The sequence below is a fragment of the Dipodomys merriami genome, unplaced genomic scaffold (genome assembly GCF_024711535.1).
Source record: "Dipodomys merriami isolate MVZ:Mamm:240054 unplaced genomic scaffold, mDipMer1.0.p SCAF_5, whole genome shotgun sequence".
Lineage (NCBI taxonomy): Eukaryota > Metazoa > Chordata > Mammalia > Rodentia > Heteromyidae > Dipodomys > Dipodomys merriami.
In genome coordinates, this window is record NW_027206068.1 from 56,346,748 (window position 1) to 56,362,327 (window position 15,580).

General features: G+C 38.1%; 2 protein-coding genes across 3 annotated transcripts in view; one reads left to right on the top strand and one right to left on the bottom strand.

Moving 5' to 3' along the window:
* Positions 1–2,038: 2,038 nt before the first annotated feature.
* On the bottom strand, positions 2,039–12,058 carry Ndufa5 (NADH:ubiquinone oxidoreductase subunit A5). Of its 2 annotated transcripts, XM_069996662.1 has the most exons (5): positions 11,969–12,058; positions 11,179–11,223; positions 7,215–7,331; positions 3,933–3,998; positions 2,039–2,208 (listed from the first exon to the last, which is right to left on the bottom strand). In XM_069996662.1, exons 1-5 carry the CDS (start codon positions 11,987–11,989, stop codon positions 2,107–2,109), a joined length of 351 nt encoding a protein of 116 aa, XP_069852763.1. In that variant the 5' UTR covers positions 11,990–12,058; the 3' UTR covers positions 2,039–2,106. The 2 variants fall into 2 exon arrangements, with proteins under 2 accessions (XP_069852763.1, XP_069852764.1); XM_069996663.1 differs by lacking the exon at positions 11,179–11,223 and having other exon boundaries at positions 11,969–12,047.
* A 1,604-nt stretch (positions 12,059–13,662) lies between these two features.
* Positions 13,663–15,580, top strand: part of Asb15 (ankyrin repeat and SOCS box containing 15) — a 50,730-nt gene continuing 48,812 nt past the window's right edge. The window contains exon 1 of the mRNA XM_069996666.1: positions 13,663–13,734. The gene's annotated coding sequence lies outside the window, so the exon portion shown is untranslated. The remainder of the gene's footprint in view (positions 13,735–15,580) is intronic.

Sequence of the window (15,580 nt, forward strand, 5' to 3'; positions counted from 1 at the left end):
ACAGTTCAAAGCCAGCCCAGGCAGGAGAGTCCGTGAGACTCATTTCAACCATCAAAAAACCAAAAGTGAAGCTGTGGCTCAAAGTGGTAGAGTACTAGCCTTGAACACAACAGCTCAGGGACAGTGCCCAGGCACTGAGTTCAAGCCCTACAACTAAAAAAAAAAAAAAAAAGATTAATGATTACTTTTACATGCCACTTATTCCACAACCAGTAAAGTTCTATTTGTAACAACATAGCTATATTATACTGTTGGCAAAACATAAAAAAAAAAAAATGCTTGAAATTCATTGGGGAAATGGAAATGAAAGTATAGAGGCATAGCACATCAATTTTCTTTGTTGTATGTCAATAGGACCTCCAAAATTTTTAAGAGGGCTGGGAAGGTGGCTCAGTGGTAGAGTGCTTGTCTTGCATACATGAGGCCCTGGGTTCGATTCCTCAACACCACATAAGCAGAAAAAGCTAGAAGTGGTGCTAGCTCAATTGGTAGAGTGCTAGCCTTGAGCTGAACAGCTGAGAGACAGCACCCAGGACCAGAGTTCAGGTCCCACGACAAAAAAGAAAAAAAAAAAAAAAGAAAGAAAATTATCTTGAAAGCATCCTACTTTAGTAGTATGTATAGACTTTAGTACATATACTGTGTACTAAGTAAATGTTAGAACTGAAGGCAGAAGTTATCGTTTTCAGTCACTGAGTTCATGATGGGGTCAGAGCTGCAAAATAACCCTGGACTTCTAATCTCCCCCTTCCATTTCTCCACATCCCTTCTTGCAATTAACTCAGTCTAATTGATATTTACTTCACATATACATGATAGCTGTATGAGGGAGAAACACAGCAGAGAAAAGGAAAATCACAAATTTTCTAATTCTGCAAATTTGCCATGAAAAAAATAAGGTGAGAAGTGCAGTTTAACTGTCATCTGAAAATAATAGAAGGCTAGAAAGTCTAGGACATAAAACTTTTATTTTTATCCTTAAGCTTACCAACTTCTTTCCTTGGACAGTATTTTTCTTGCCTGATGCCTATCTACACTCATATGAGGAACCATGAAAACTTGTTAGTGATTTTAATTTGAAGTCATACTGTTATGAATCAAATGTTAGAAATATTAACCTCATAGTATACCAAGGGAACTTCAGAAATTCTGAAGTTGTTATTTTCTTCCAAGAAATTTTAACTGGCTATAAAATTCAAGGTTAAGGGCCTGAAAACTTTCTTAAATGAAACAAATGGAAAAGGTTTTCCAAGCATTTTCTAAGAAAAATCTTTTACGTGATAAATTTCAGTTGTATGAGTTGTCATCATTCGGTAACTTTTTATTTTTATTTTTTTCTTTTTAATCAGTAGTGGAGCTTGAACTCTGGGCCTGGAACTGTCCAAGCTCTTCAGTTCAAGGCTAGCGCTCCACCACTGGAGCCACATGCCACTTCCAGTTTTCTGGATTACAGGCATGGGCCACCAGGGCCAGGCATACTGGGTAACTTTTAAAGATGGCAGAGTAACAATGAAATATAAAGTAAATATGAAGATAATAAAATAATTCAAATGTTAGCCTAAAATAAAATTACAAGTCTGATAGAATTGACAGTCAATATATATCTATATATTTTAACTTTGCTTTATACTTAAGATCAAAGCCAAAGAAGTTAACCACAATTTAAAATTTTATCACAAACTATTTTTGACACTTTTCTCATAATTGAACATCTTCAGTCTCATGACTGCTTGAGTAACCAATAAATTCATTTAGACAATAATGAAACTCCATTTTGACTATTTTCTAAAATAAAAAACTTAGGTAATATTCTTAAAGACAGTACTAAATTATGGTCTGTATATAGTGTATCTGTAGAAACTTTACCAATTAACTCTCAAATCTTACCACAACCTTTCTGTTCAAAGAAACACAATCTTTGAAATAATCTGAGAGAATATTGTGCAATTCACAAAATGCTAATACTGCTAATATTGCAATCACTAACAAGGCTCATAAGCATGTCCTGTCTCAATTTTCTTAATCACGATAAGACACATTTTTAATTTAACAGAACATTTAATTACATTAGTTTCCCATTAGCCCATCAAAGATTTTTAACGATGCTTATATTGGCCATTTCCACTGGTTGGCAGGAGGCTCTTCCACTAATGGCTCCCATGGTTTCCAGTCTAACATTTTTCTTGCCAGACTTAGCTCCTTTTCAGCCTGTTAAAAACAACAACAAAAAAAAGTATTTAAAGATAATTCAACTATCCAAAGGGTACTGACCAGAACAAATCAATGAAATTTGACTATTAGAGCTACAACTTTCATATTAATACCTTATAGTTTATCTCAACATCAAATCTTGAACATTAACTAATTCCTTAATTCTTATAGGTTTATAATTTTTAAAAAAACTATCTCTAATTTCCTCTAATTGGTTGGAATTTACTATAACTATAGTGTTCAGAGCTTGGTTGGTAAATTTTCCATCCTAATTGGATTGTACAAGTTCTCTTCATTTTTATCAGTGGCTTTCAAACCATTCTTTACTATGACCTACAGCTAAAAATAAAATACAGCAGCAGATTATGTCCCAAGACCACAGGTAGATGAGTGAATCAAAGTTTAAGACTGAACCCTGTGTGATAAGTTTCTTTTTTATTCCTTTTTTCTTTTGCTAGTCCTGGAGCTTGAACTCAGGGCCTGGGAACTGTCCCTGAGCCTGTGCTCAAGGCTAGCACTCTACCACTTGAGCAGAGCCACTTCTGGCCTTTTCTGTTTATGTGGTATTAAGGAATTGAACCCACGGTTTCATGCATGCTCGGCAAACACTCTACCACTAAGCCACATTCCCAGCTGTACAAAATTTCCCATACAAAAATTCTTAAGCTTTAATTTATAAACTAGGCACAGGTTAAGATTAACAGCAATAGAAGATTGAAAGTTAATCGGATAACTAAGAGAACAACTACTAAGTATTGGGTAGATAGTTTACATTGAAAGTAAGAAGGGGGAAGATTAACGTCCCAGACAAGATAAAGTGAGACTACATGAGATTTCATTCAGATACTCAGAACAAAGTGCAATTTTACACTTAGGAATTCTTATGAACTGTTTATTCTTGTAGTTTTTCATTTAAAATTTTCAAGCAACTGAAATCAGAGAGCCAAACCTAATATGGGAGAACTACTGTATATTTGCCATGGTATACTTAATACACAAATATAATTAAAATAAAAACACAAATTATGTAATTGCAGCATTTATTCTTATAAAGGAGGCTAAATCTCATCTAACTAATGTCATGACCTATAATTACTTGAGATCCAGGATTTGTAAAATGATGATCTGTAGAATGGAGGAAAACATAGCAGGTACACAGGAAATATGCATTAAACTAATTCCTTTTATCTTTTAACCGCCATATAAAATTGTGCATGCATATTTTATGTGGTACCATGTGATGTTTTGTGCTATGTTCAAACATTATGATTTGACAAGATTAACATATGGACAATAATGCAAAATAAAGTTTTCAAAATATGTTGTACAAATTTTCAAAGTTTATTAATTTGGTCAAAAGCTCCAATAACCAAAATAAAAAGTATTATTTTAGTTTTTTGATTCAAAGAATCTGCTTGTTTTTCCATATAACTACACTGTATTATAACTCTACTATAGTTTCCGTAAAACTACGCTAAGCTCTTAAAATTCTGTCTAAAAATATAAATACAGCATTATGTTACTAAAGTAAATGAGAGCTAACAATAGGCTGTCTATTCAGTCACTAATAAATACCTAATTGATACTCACATGTTAGAAGTACATTTTCAATGCATCATGTTATATGAAGTCGGTTTTTATTTCCTTCTGGGAAATTGTGTTATATATAAAATGACTAAAATTTAAAAAAAAACTCTATGTAAGATTTTTTTTTAATTTACCTGAAGAATAACCTCTTCTAGTTGGCCTCCCTGAAGTTTGTCTTCTAATTTGTTAACATCTGGTTCCTGTAATTTCAAGGAATATAAATATATAATATGGGTATTTTTAAAGCTCATACATAAAAGACAACAATAGTAAATGTGTTTTTATAACTTCATTAAGCTATTTCCAAATATTTGGTGAAAATCTATTTAATCTCTGCTACTTTTTTTTTAATAATATCATGAATAACTACAGCTGGGGGATAGGGGCTTACATCTATAATCCTAGCTACTCGTAAGGCTGAGATCTGAGGAACTTGATTCAAACCACACATTTGACATACTTCTGATAAGATAAAATGCCAAATTTTTTTCCTTGCCAGTGCTAGGACTTGAACTCCAGCCCTGTGCTGTCCCTGAGCCTCTTTGTGCTCAAGGCTAGCGCTCTACCACTTGAACCACAGTGCCACTTCCCAAATTTAGTCTTCCTAAAATAGATTTTGTTTTTTTGCCAATCTTGGGGCTTGAATTCTCGGCTTGGGCACTATCCCTGAGCTTCTTTTGCTCATGACTAGTTCTCTACCATGTGGGCCATAGTGCACTTCCAGCTTTTTCTGAGTAGTTTACTGGATATAAGTGTCTCCCAGACATTCCTGCATGGAATGGCTTCAAACTATGATTCTCAGATCTCAGCCTCCTGAGTAGGATTACAGGTGTGAGCCACTGGTGCCTGGCTAGGATTACAAGTGTGAGCCACAGGTGCCTGAGTTTTTAAAATTCATTTCTTTCTTATAATTTTTTATTTCAATTGAGGGTGTTAACATTGAAATCAAATCTTATGACCGAAAAATTCCTCCACCAGGTATATACTAAATAAAAATATGTGATACATCTACAAATAATGTTCAACAATGTTTACATCAATACAAATCATAGCCCAAAAGGTGAAACAACCCCAATGGCTATCTATAATAGAATGGATCAGATAAGTTTTGTCATTTGGTATAACAGAATACTATATGGCAATGATAGCAGACAACCAATAACTATGCAGCAGTACAGATGATTTTCTTAAGCTTAAGTACAAATCAGACAACAAAAGTAATGACCATTCAAATTCTACAAGTTCAAAAACAGGCCAAATAGTTGGGTGCCAGTGGCTCACACCTGTAATCCTAGCTACTCAGGAGGCTGAGATCTGAGGATTATGATTCAAATCAGCTCAGGCAGGAAACTCTGTGAGACTCTTATCTCCAATAAACCACTAGAAAACCGGAAGTGGTGCTGTGGCTCAAGTGGTAGAGGGCTTGCCTTGAGATGAAGAGTGCAGGGACAGGGCCCAAGCTCAGAGTTCAAGCTCCACAACCGACAAAGAAAAACATAAAAAAAAATTTAAAAATAGGCCAAATATCCTAAATCAGAATAATAGCTATTGTTAGGTTGGTAAAGAGGACAAGCTTTTAATGTTATCATGATGTCATTTTGGAGTACTGGTACTAATGGTGTGATCACTTGAAAACTCCATCAAGTTTCAAACCATAATCGTCCCTATCTCTGCCTCCTAGTAGCTGGATTACCATGATATGCAGCCTTTATTAAAATGTTTTTCAAAAGAAATCTCAACTGGACACTGTGGTTCATGTCTGTCACCCCAGGTATATGAGAAGTAGAAATCCAAATTGCAGCTCCAGCCTAGTAAGCACAAGGCTCTGGGTTCAAATCCCAGTAACACCAAATAAATAATTAAATGAATACTATAATACCTAAAATATTTAATGGCCTTTAAGTTATTTTCTAGTATACTGAACTTTGTGAGAGCTAGGAACTACACTCTATAAATACATATACACACATACATAAATAAAATTTTGTCATTATCAAAATGGCTTTTTGTTACTGGTCCATGAATCAAATGAAAAAAACAAAAAAAGTTTTTGATTCGTTTAATTATACCAAGTGACTTGTTTCAGCTGAGGCTTTTTCTGCATAGCTTTTTCTTTGACTTTTTCCAGTGTCTACTCAAATACCAGTGTTAATGGACACTATCAATAATCTATATTATAGTAGGTTGAATAGTAAATGACAAGATGTACAAGTATTTATCTCTAGAGTCTGTAAATATTTTTATGACAAAGATTTGGGCATAAAAAGATATTGACAGGGGAATATCATCTTTGTGAGCCTTCAATTTGAGTAAGTCTTGATAAGACAGAGGCAAAGGAAAATTACAAAGAAAAATTACCTGTCCGTATAAGCTAAAATTGGAATGGTACAGAAGGCAAGAAATATATCACCAGAAACTAAAAGAAATAAGGAATACTTATACTGTAGAGATGCCAGACAAAACAAGGCCCTAGCAACTTGATTTGTACTCTTGAGTTTCAATTTCAGACTTTCAAGCTCCAGAAATAAAGCAAGTTTTTAGGTAATTATTTTGAGATCTTTCTTTAAAAGTCTTGCTTTTGTTCTTCTTTGTTCTGTGATTAGAGAAATAAGATCAAGACCTGGCACAGCAGCTCATACCTATAATCCTAGTTATTCAGAGGCAAAGTTCAGGTGGATTTTGAGTTGAGGCCTCTTAGGCAGAGTTAACAAGATCGTGGGTGCCAGTAGCTCACACCTATAATCATAGCTACTCCAGAGGCTGAGATTTGAGCATTGTAGTTCAAAACCAGACCCAGCAGGTAAGTCCCTGAGTCTCTTCTCTCCAATTAACTACTTCCCAAAAAAGCCAGAAATGAAGCTGTTACTCAAGTGGTAGAGCACTAGCTAAAAGGAACAGCACCTAGGCCCTGAGAACAAGCCCCAAGATCAGCATAAAAATGAAACTAAACAGATTAGCAAGATCTCTTCAACCAAGGTTTGGTTGTGGTGTTGAGACCTGTGAACCCATTTAACCAGGAGGCCCGAGGTAGGAGCCAAAAAAAAAAAAGGGCCAAGAAAAACCTCTGGCAAAAAAAAATTAAAAAAAAAAAAATTGGGCTTAGGGTGTGTATGGCTCAAGTAGGGAAGTAAGTTATATAATAAGGCTCTGAATTCAAACCTCAATACTGGAGAAAATAAAAAGATACAACCACAATGTTATGGTTACCTCAGGACAGGGACTTGATCTTACTCCTGTACTCTAGAAATGCCATGCATATAAAAAGCATTTAATAAACAAAAATTTGCTATGTAGAAGATGAAAGGAAAGCACTGATAGTAGGATGAGAAGAGAATACATGTACAAAAGGGCAGAACATGCAGAAAAATAAGTTACTGAAATTTTTTTGTTAAATGTTACATTGGATAGCTACTTACGGCTTTAACCATATTGAGTCTCTCATTTGTAATCTGTTCTGTGTATTTTCTGTATGCTACATTTTTAGGGAGTAGTTCGAGAACATCAAGAATCTTTGTGTACAATATTGTTAGCCTCTGAAAAGAAAAAGCATACAAAATGAAAAGATTAGGTAGAACATTTTCCCCTCTTTTAAAATGTAATTAGTAAATTATAATAGAATTATTGAAGAGGATGTACAGAGGGATTATCATTTCATAAGCCAGGTAATGAGTACAATTTATTTTGTTTTAGACAATGCCATGCCTCAAGTCTCATAGTTCATTCTCCAGTGTATACTGAATACCAGGCTTTCACACTCCCTCCCTTTCTTGACCTCCCATTTGCCACCCCCCCCCCAAAAAAAAGAAAGAGAAAAAACACCACTACCAATAACAACAAATCATGTTTTTATTTCCTAGAATTAGTTTTGGTAAGGAGAATTTTTTTTGCCAGTCCTGGGGCTTGAACTTAGGGTCAAGGCACTGCCTGAGCTGTTTGGCTCAAGGCTAGCACTCTACAACTTGAACTACAACGCCACTTGCGGATTATTCTGTTTATGTGGTACTGAGGAACTGAACCCAAGGCTTCCTGCTTGCTAGGCAAGCATTCCACCACTAAGCCACATTCCCAACCCAATAAGTAGTATTTTAAATGTTCAGAGGAATTGGGCTTTTGGGTTCCTCCCCTAAGAGTATCCTCTTTCAGTCTGATTGTTTATGGGTGAATGATTTAAAGACCTGTATAGGTTACCATGTCGTTATATTTTAGATCTAGTTTCCAAATGAGAGAAATATGCACCATTTCTGAGTTTGGCTTACTTCAGGTAACATGATTTATTCTAGGTCCATCCATTTCCCTGTAAATGCCATATTATCCTTTTTAATGAATGAGTGAATTTCCATTGTGTATATGTATTTTTTATTCATATATCTATTCTAGGGCATATGGGCATTTCCATAACTTGGCTATTAACAATGCAGCAATGAACATGGATGTGCAAGTGTCTTTACTGTATTCTGAGTTGCAATGTTCTAGGCAGAATATTTTTTTGTCTTTTCCTTTTGGTACTGAGGATCGAACCCAGGACGTCATACTTGCTAGGCAAGTGCTTTGCCACTGAACTACATCCCAGCCCTAGGCAGAATATTTTTAACATTTCACAGAACAAAAATTTAAACAGGGGTCACATCTATTCTTTTTAACTCTTCTTTGCTACCACTTCCTCATGTCTATATCCTGTTTCTATCCTTTGCAACTTAGGAAACAAATGTGTTATTTATGTTTATGTATCATAATAAGTTTTACCTAAGACAAAGACATATTAACAAGAAAAAATAAAACAATGCTAATGACTTTTTTAGGAAATCAAATCATTTGGAAAATCAGTATTTCTCAAACTGAGATGCTAGGTACTGCAAATCCTTTCCAATTCTTTTTTTTTTTCAGTTTTTCTTTCTTGAACTTAAAGATTTGTGTTCCAAGTGGCTAAATTTCATCAAAGGCTCAACAGAAAAAGCAACAGAACTGAGTCACTAAAACAGAATACTGTGAAACACATTAAACTAAACTTCAGTAAGGCTATCAGTCACATGCTAAAAGGTGTTCTGGAGAATAAGGGTATAGGCTCAGTGGTGAGTGCTTGCCTAGTTGGCATGAGGCCCTGGGATCTATTCCCAGTGATGCACTGCTTTTTTTTTTTAAGTGTTTTGGTAAATCATAACTTACAAAAGTTCATTTGTAATACACATGAGCTTTAGTTATTTTATTTGAATTTAGTTTAAAATTTGTAGTGATGGGGATAGAACTCAGAAACGTACGTATTCTAGACACTCTATTACTCAACTACACCTTCAGACCTGAAATTTGTTTTTGTTTAATTATACAAAACCCAGAGAAGCCAATAGCTAGTACATATGCAAATAAACCTTAAAGGTTTTAACAATTGCACTTCTTAAAAGCAGTTTAAATATTCAGCCTTAGTTATTTACCTATTTGAATATGAATTTCCATAATAGAGAATATATTACTAGCAGGTTCAGTATTTCTTATCTGGAAGGCTTTAGAGCAGAAGTGTTTGAATTTCAGGTTTTCTTGGATTTGGGAATATTTGCATTATGAGATATCTTAGAAATGGGATCAAAGCCAAAATATAACACATGAACTTTAGACACATAGCCCAAAGGTAATTTTACAGAAGATTTTTTTTTTTAGCATGCCTGCATTCTGACTATTTTACATGAAGTCAGATGTGATTTCCCATTTGTAGCATTATGTCAGAAAACAGACATATTTCAGATGTGGATGAAAAATGGTCAGCCTGTACCAATGTAAATCTTGTCAGATAACACACAAACACAATTGTGTTGGTTTTTCAAATCACATTTGTTTGTTTTTAAGTTTAGTCAAGGGAAAGATAATATAAGTCTTAGCCAAGAAGTATGGGTTTTAATCATTTACCTCTTATGTGAGGATTATGTGAGGCTATGACCTCTAGCCTCTTTTACAGGTGGCTTTCCTTACCCTCCACAACAGTCATCAGTTATCATCTGTGCTCACTTCAGTCAGTACACATAGTTACAAAGAAAATACAATCATAGACAATTTTATCTCCCTAAAACACCCATTTGTAATACTTTTCACTCTTTCCTAGATATTTCAAGAAAACATTTTAACAACAATAACAAAAAAATTGGATTTCTCTCCTTAAGATTTGGTATATTTATGGTCTATTCTTCTCTCCCTAATAAGCAATGTTGTATACTAAAAAGTAACTTAAAAGGTTTTAATCTGATTTAAGGTTTTGATTTAAACTTTTCCTTCTTATTCTCTTCAACTTATACAATGCAAATATTAAGTTAGAATATAACATTTAAATAAAGTCTTAAACTGATTTAAAATATTTTATCTTTTTTTTCTGATACAAAGATGTGTCCCTAGAGAAATACAGATGAGAATCAGAAGTGATCAACATAAAAAAAAGAAATAAATGTTCTAAAGGGGGTGGACATCTACTCTATCATCTATACTGGGACATTTCACACAGTAAAAAAAGGCACCTTTACTTATCCATTGCCAATAGGTGCAAATCAGGACAGCCCATCCAATAAGACATCCTGTAAGCACTCCAATAATTATAAGTATTATGTTTTGTAATATAAATTGTAAGTATGTTTTGTAAATAACATTCATTGTATACAGTAAAAATGTATACTTAGTATATACATGTATATATGTGTAGTACTATACCATGTAGTGTTTGATAAAGGCAAACTGGACATGGATCTCAATCTGTAAGGTACTTCAGAAAAGACAAAGGAGATAACATGATAAACCCCAAAGATCAGTGTGTGGAAGAAGTAAGGAAAGATCTGGAGTAGACAGTATTAAGCAATGATTGAGAGCATGGTAAATGGAACTTCACTGCCTAGGTTCACACTGGCTTGCTTCACTGCCTCCTTGTACTGGACAAATTACTTCCATCTAGAGACCTTCATTCCAGATCTGCAAAATGTGGATAATAACATCTCTTTATAAGGTGCTGTGTCACTTCGAATGGTACTTGGAAAACACAGTCTCTATAAATTGTATTATCTTTTTAAATGGAAGTATTTTTAAATACTGAAGGGAAAAGGTATGCCCAAGTGTGTGACAGGGTGAGGAAGGGGAAACGGGTGAAAAATGGAGGTGCAGATTTGGAGGGTACCTACACGATTATGTAAAACTGAATTTTCCAGAGTGCCAAGAAACAAATCTAGGGAAGAGTGGCTCAGTAAAGAGGTCATGGCAAGGAGAAAAAAAGAGGGGGTGGGAGGCGATATTGGTTCTGCTCCAGTCCACAACCTCACGGGGGCTGTGATTGGATGTGAACTCCCGGTTTCCTGTAGCCAGTCTCGTCTTTCCAGGAACCCTCGGGCACCCACCAGGACAAACAGAGGTACGTACATCGTGCGGAGTGTCGCACACAGCCAAGCCCACCAGGCCAGTGGTCTGTTCAAAAACGAAATAGGAACCAAGCTGTTTACTACCATTTCTCCGAGTGCATCCCGCCCAAGAAAGGCAAAGCCCGGGACTCCCAGTCTCCTACCTGGTTCTCGACCCCTCCCGTAACCCCAGGCTCTAACTCGACTTCTGGATCTGGAGACCCCCTGGCTCTGATCTGGCCTCTCCACCCCGCGACCTAAGGCTCTGGCCGGGCTTCTCGACCTCACGAGCTCCGGCCCGGCCTCTCCACCCCGCGGCCCCCCGGCCCGGCCCGGCCCGGCCTCTCCACCCCGCGGCCCCCCGGCCCGGCCCGGCCCGGCCTCTCCACCCCGCGGCCCCCCGGCCCGGCCCGACCCGGCCTCTCCACCCCGCGGCCCGGCCCGGCCCGGCCCGGCCTCTCCACCCCGCGGCCCGGCCCGGCCCGGCCCGGCCTCTCCACCCCGCGGCCCCCCGGCCCGGCCCGGCCTCTCCACCCCGCGGCCCCCCGGCCCGGCCCGGCCTCACCACCCCGCGGCCCCCCGGCCCGGCCCGGCCTCTCCACCCCGCGGCCCCCCGCCCCGGCCCGGCCTCTCCACCCCGCGGCCCGGCCCGGCCTCTCAATCCGGCTTGCTTTCCGCGCGCGTGCGTTCGCGCAGGGCCGCTAAGCCGGCCATCGCCTGAGAGGAGAGCACAAGTGCCCCCGGGAAGAGGGGATGTCGGGCTCCCCCCACCCCGCGGCCTCAGCCACCACAGTGACCTCCGCTCCTCTCACCTTCTTCAGCACACCCGCCATGACGGAGCGCGCCTCAAGGGGACCAGGCCGCAAAGCCCTCTGGGAGCCTCGCTCAGACCCGCTCAGTTCACACCCGAGAGCGTCGCTCCGTCACCCTGGAAACTGTTTGGCTCCGCCCTCCCTCAGGATCCCGGGAAGGAGCGGAAACGCACTGCCGGAGGGAAAAAGATGGATACCAGAGCCGCGGGCGCGCTGTTGAGGGACTTGCTACTGGTTTGTAGCTGGGCCCTTGACACTGTGACGGCGTGCCCTGAGACCGAAAGAAACAAAAGTGCTCGCGCTGGGGCTTTGTGCTCTCTTTCCAACTTTGGCAAACACGTTAACCTCCCATCCTGAGCTGGAGCTGAGGGGGGCAGTGGGCCTGAGCGGCGTGAGTGCGCGCGCGCGCGTTAACCGGGCACAGACCTGAGTGTAATGACCTTTACCCTTCCAAGTGCATCCTGTTCTCATTTTCCCAGGCCCTAACCCCCCCCACTCACCTCCATGCCCAGTCCCCAGAACGTGACATTTGTGGGTGGTTGTCTCACAGTCTGGGCGAACGCCTATATCAATAAACTGTATTTGGTAAGTGTTCAACTAGAAGTTTGTGCTCAGTGCACTGGCAGAAATGCACTAAAACTGACCAAAAACTGTAGGTGGCTGGAATTCAAGGGAAAAAAAAATGTCATGAAGAGACAATGGAACAGAACTGTAACAAACTAAGAGCACGTGCACAAAGAAACGGGATCTCTGAATTGCCTCTGTTTCTCTGAAAAACTTTGACTAATCCAAATTGTGCCATCAAAACTACATGTGTTGAAGTCTCCCTCACTGCCTCAGAAAGTGACCTGATTCAAAAATAGTCGTTGTCGTTGTGGTTAACATAAAGCCATTAGAGTAGAATCTCGTCCAACTGGGCTGGTGTTTATTAAAAAGGAAAATTTATGGTGCAGCTATGCATACACAAGAGAACTGTTGTGCAAAGGTTAAGATAGATTACAGTGATGCTTCTATATGCAGAACACCAAAAACTGCAGACAAGATACCAGCAGGTGGGGATGTGGAGCCTGTCCCAGTCTTCACAGTGAACTGACTTTGCCATCAACTGGATCACAGACTTCTAGCCTCCAGAACAGTGAGATAATCAAGCCCAAATTTATGGTACTTTGTTGACAAAAATTCTAGCAAACTAATACGCTGAGTAATAATTGGTTTGATTATCTAATTCCACTCTTCTTAAGTATAGCTTTCCTTAGAAACATAAGGAAATAATTTCATTTCAGATGACCAAAACTAAGACTTTACCATACTCATATAATTTTTCTTTTTTTTGATTTCCAGTTTTTGAGTAATCTATAATTATAATTCTGGAGAAAATATACTTTAACAAAGATATGCATGTTAATGACATCTTAAAAGATATAGACATGAATGCACATATATACACATTCATAAATAGAACTGTGAAATTGGAATTAGCCATCAGATTTATCCTCTAGCTTCATGGTAAATTGAAATACATTGATAGAGACAAACTACATCACTTTTTCAGGAAACTCAGATGAGTTGAAGTTTACGAGGTCATAGTCTTTATTCCCTGTCTATCCAGATTCTAAGAATTTTGTCACTGTGGTATGTGTTCTGGAATTATATGATTAGACAAAATGCCTGTGTTTTCATCCATTATGACTTTGGAGTCATGCCTTTTCTGTACCAAATTAGCTAAAGATGCCAAGATTAGACAGACGTGGCTGATCCTGGCCAAGGTACTACATACTGATGACTTCCATGTGTTGGGAAATGTGGATGTTTTTTGATCCCTTCCCCTTGCAGAATGTCAGGACTGTGTATAGAAGTGGCTTGATAGTGGTATTCTATGGGTAGTGACAGTAGAACTAGATGTAAAAGGGCACATCCTCAGCCTCTGTGATATCAGAAGGGATTTAAGAATATCTTAATGGGCATAACAAGATGATGAAAGACACTAAATTTTCAGGTGGAATGGTGCATTCCATTACACAGGGGTAAGTATACCAGTCTTTCTCAGAAAAGACTGGTGAGAAACTCTCCTGTAAATAATATTATTGGGCTAGGTGACTTAGAGCCAAAATCTGGATCTCACATTTTATGGAATTTGCTCTTTGGGGACTCAACCTATTCAATAAGAAACCTCCTGTTTTCCCAAAAGTAAGTGACTGGAAAATTGCCATTCTATACTGCTTCCCTCTGTGATGAAAGGCTTTTCTTTGAAAGATTGAATTTTACCAAAATTAGATGATCAGATGGTTTCTCTGGAATCTGGATTTCTGGGGCAGGAACTAGAAAAGATGGAATGCAGCTTGATTCTCAGGGCATGACAGGCTAATTCCTGAAGACCTAGGAGGTCTTGGACACTTCATGATCAGGGAACAAAAACAAAAATAACCTCCAATCAGAAAGTGTTCTTTCCTCTCCAAAACTTAGAATGAACAATAATATATTTAAGTCAGTTATTAAAATAGGCTACCATATTCCAATTCCAATTCCAGTAGTTGGGCATTATTCATCTCTTATGCCTTTACGTATATCAGTTATGTGCAAAATTATTCGGAGTTTCTCTTATCTTCTTTATGTTATGAACACTCCTCAAATGCATACATAACCAGGCAACTGTGGGCATCTTCTATGTTGGTTTGCAGATAAGCATTGTTCTAAAACAAGCTGAAACTCTGATAAAAAAAAAAACATTACTAAGTTTTATCTTTGTGGACATAAGCTTCCCTATATGTGTGTTAATTAGTATATAATAATAGGGATATCCAACACTCTCACTTGGATTTGGATTAGGTTTAATACTGAAGTAAGTACATTCCTCTATTGAAAACCATAGGGGGGAAAAAGCTATGGAAGCACTGAGTAAAAAGATTTTTTTTTATCATCTCTGTCATTGGGGCATGTATAGCTCCACTTCTTGGTATCACATGCTAGGCTGACATGCCTACCTTCAAAATCAAAACAAAGCCTACTTGGGAGATTTCCCTTTGAGGTAAGCAAGCCAGTAGAAAAGTTCACCCTTACTGTGAGCACTGGTCAAGACTCTCAGAAAATAAGACAGCAATAAAAGAACCTGAAGTAAGATGCCTGAATTAGGGGATTGGCAGAAGGACATCGACAGGAACAAATGGAGCTATGACTGAAAAGAAAAATGGTCAGCCCCTAAGTTGTTCAAAGGTATCACAATGGAATATGCAACATGTATCATAGTTTATGGAGTTCAACACTTCTTTTAAATAATGTGTAACGTCCTACATATGAAGCTATATGCTTTAATGAGTTGGGTAAATAATGGCAAATCTCCCCTCAATTTTATTATAGTTGACATGATTTTAATTCCCAGATCTCCTGTATTTGCAAGATATATTGTAGAACATATATAATGTAGTAAAAAATCTGGAATCCCATTTAGAAAATTTTCTTTTTTTTCATTACATTATAATCCTGTATTTGAGAAACACGAAATATCTAAAACTGCCTTTTCTTTTCCATTCAGTGATAAAGATAGCGCATAAACCATATTGCCATTTTACCAGGAGGTGGCGATAAAGAGACATATCAGTAGTAATTTCAGCAACC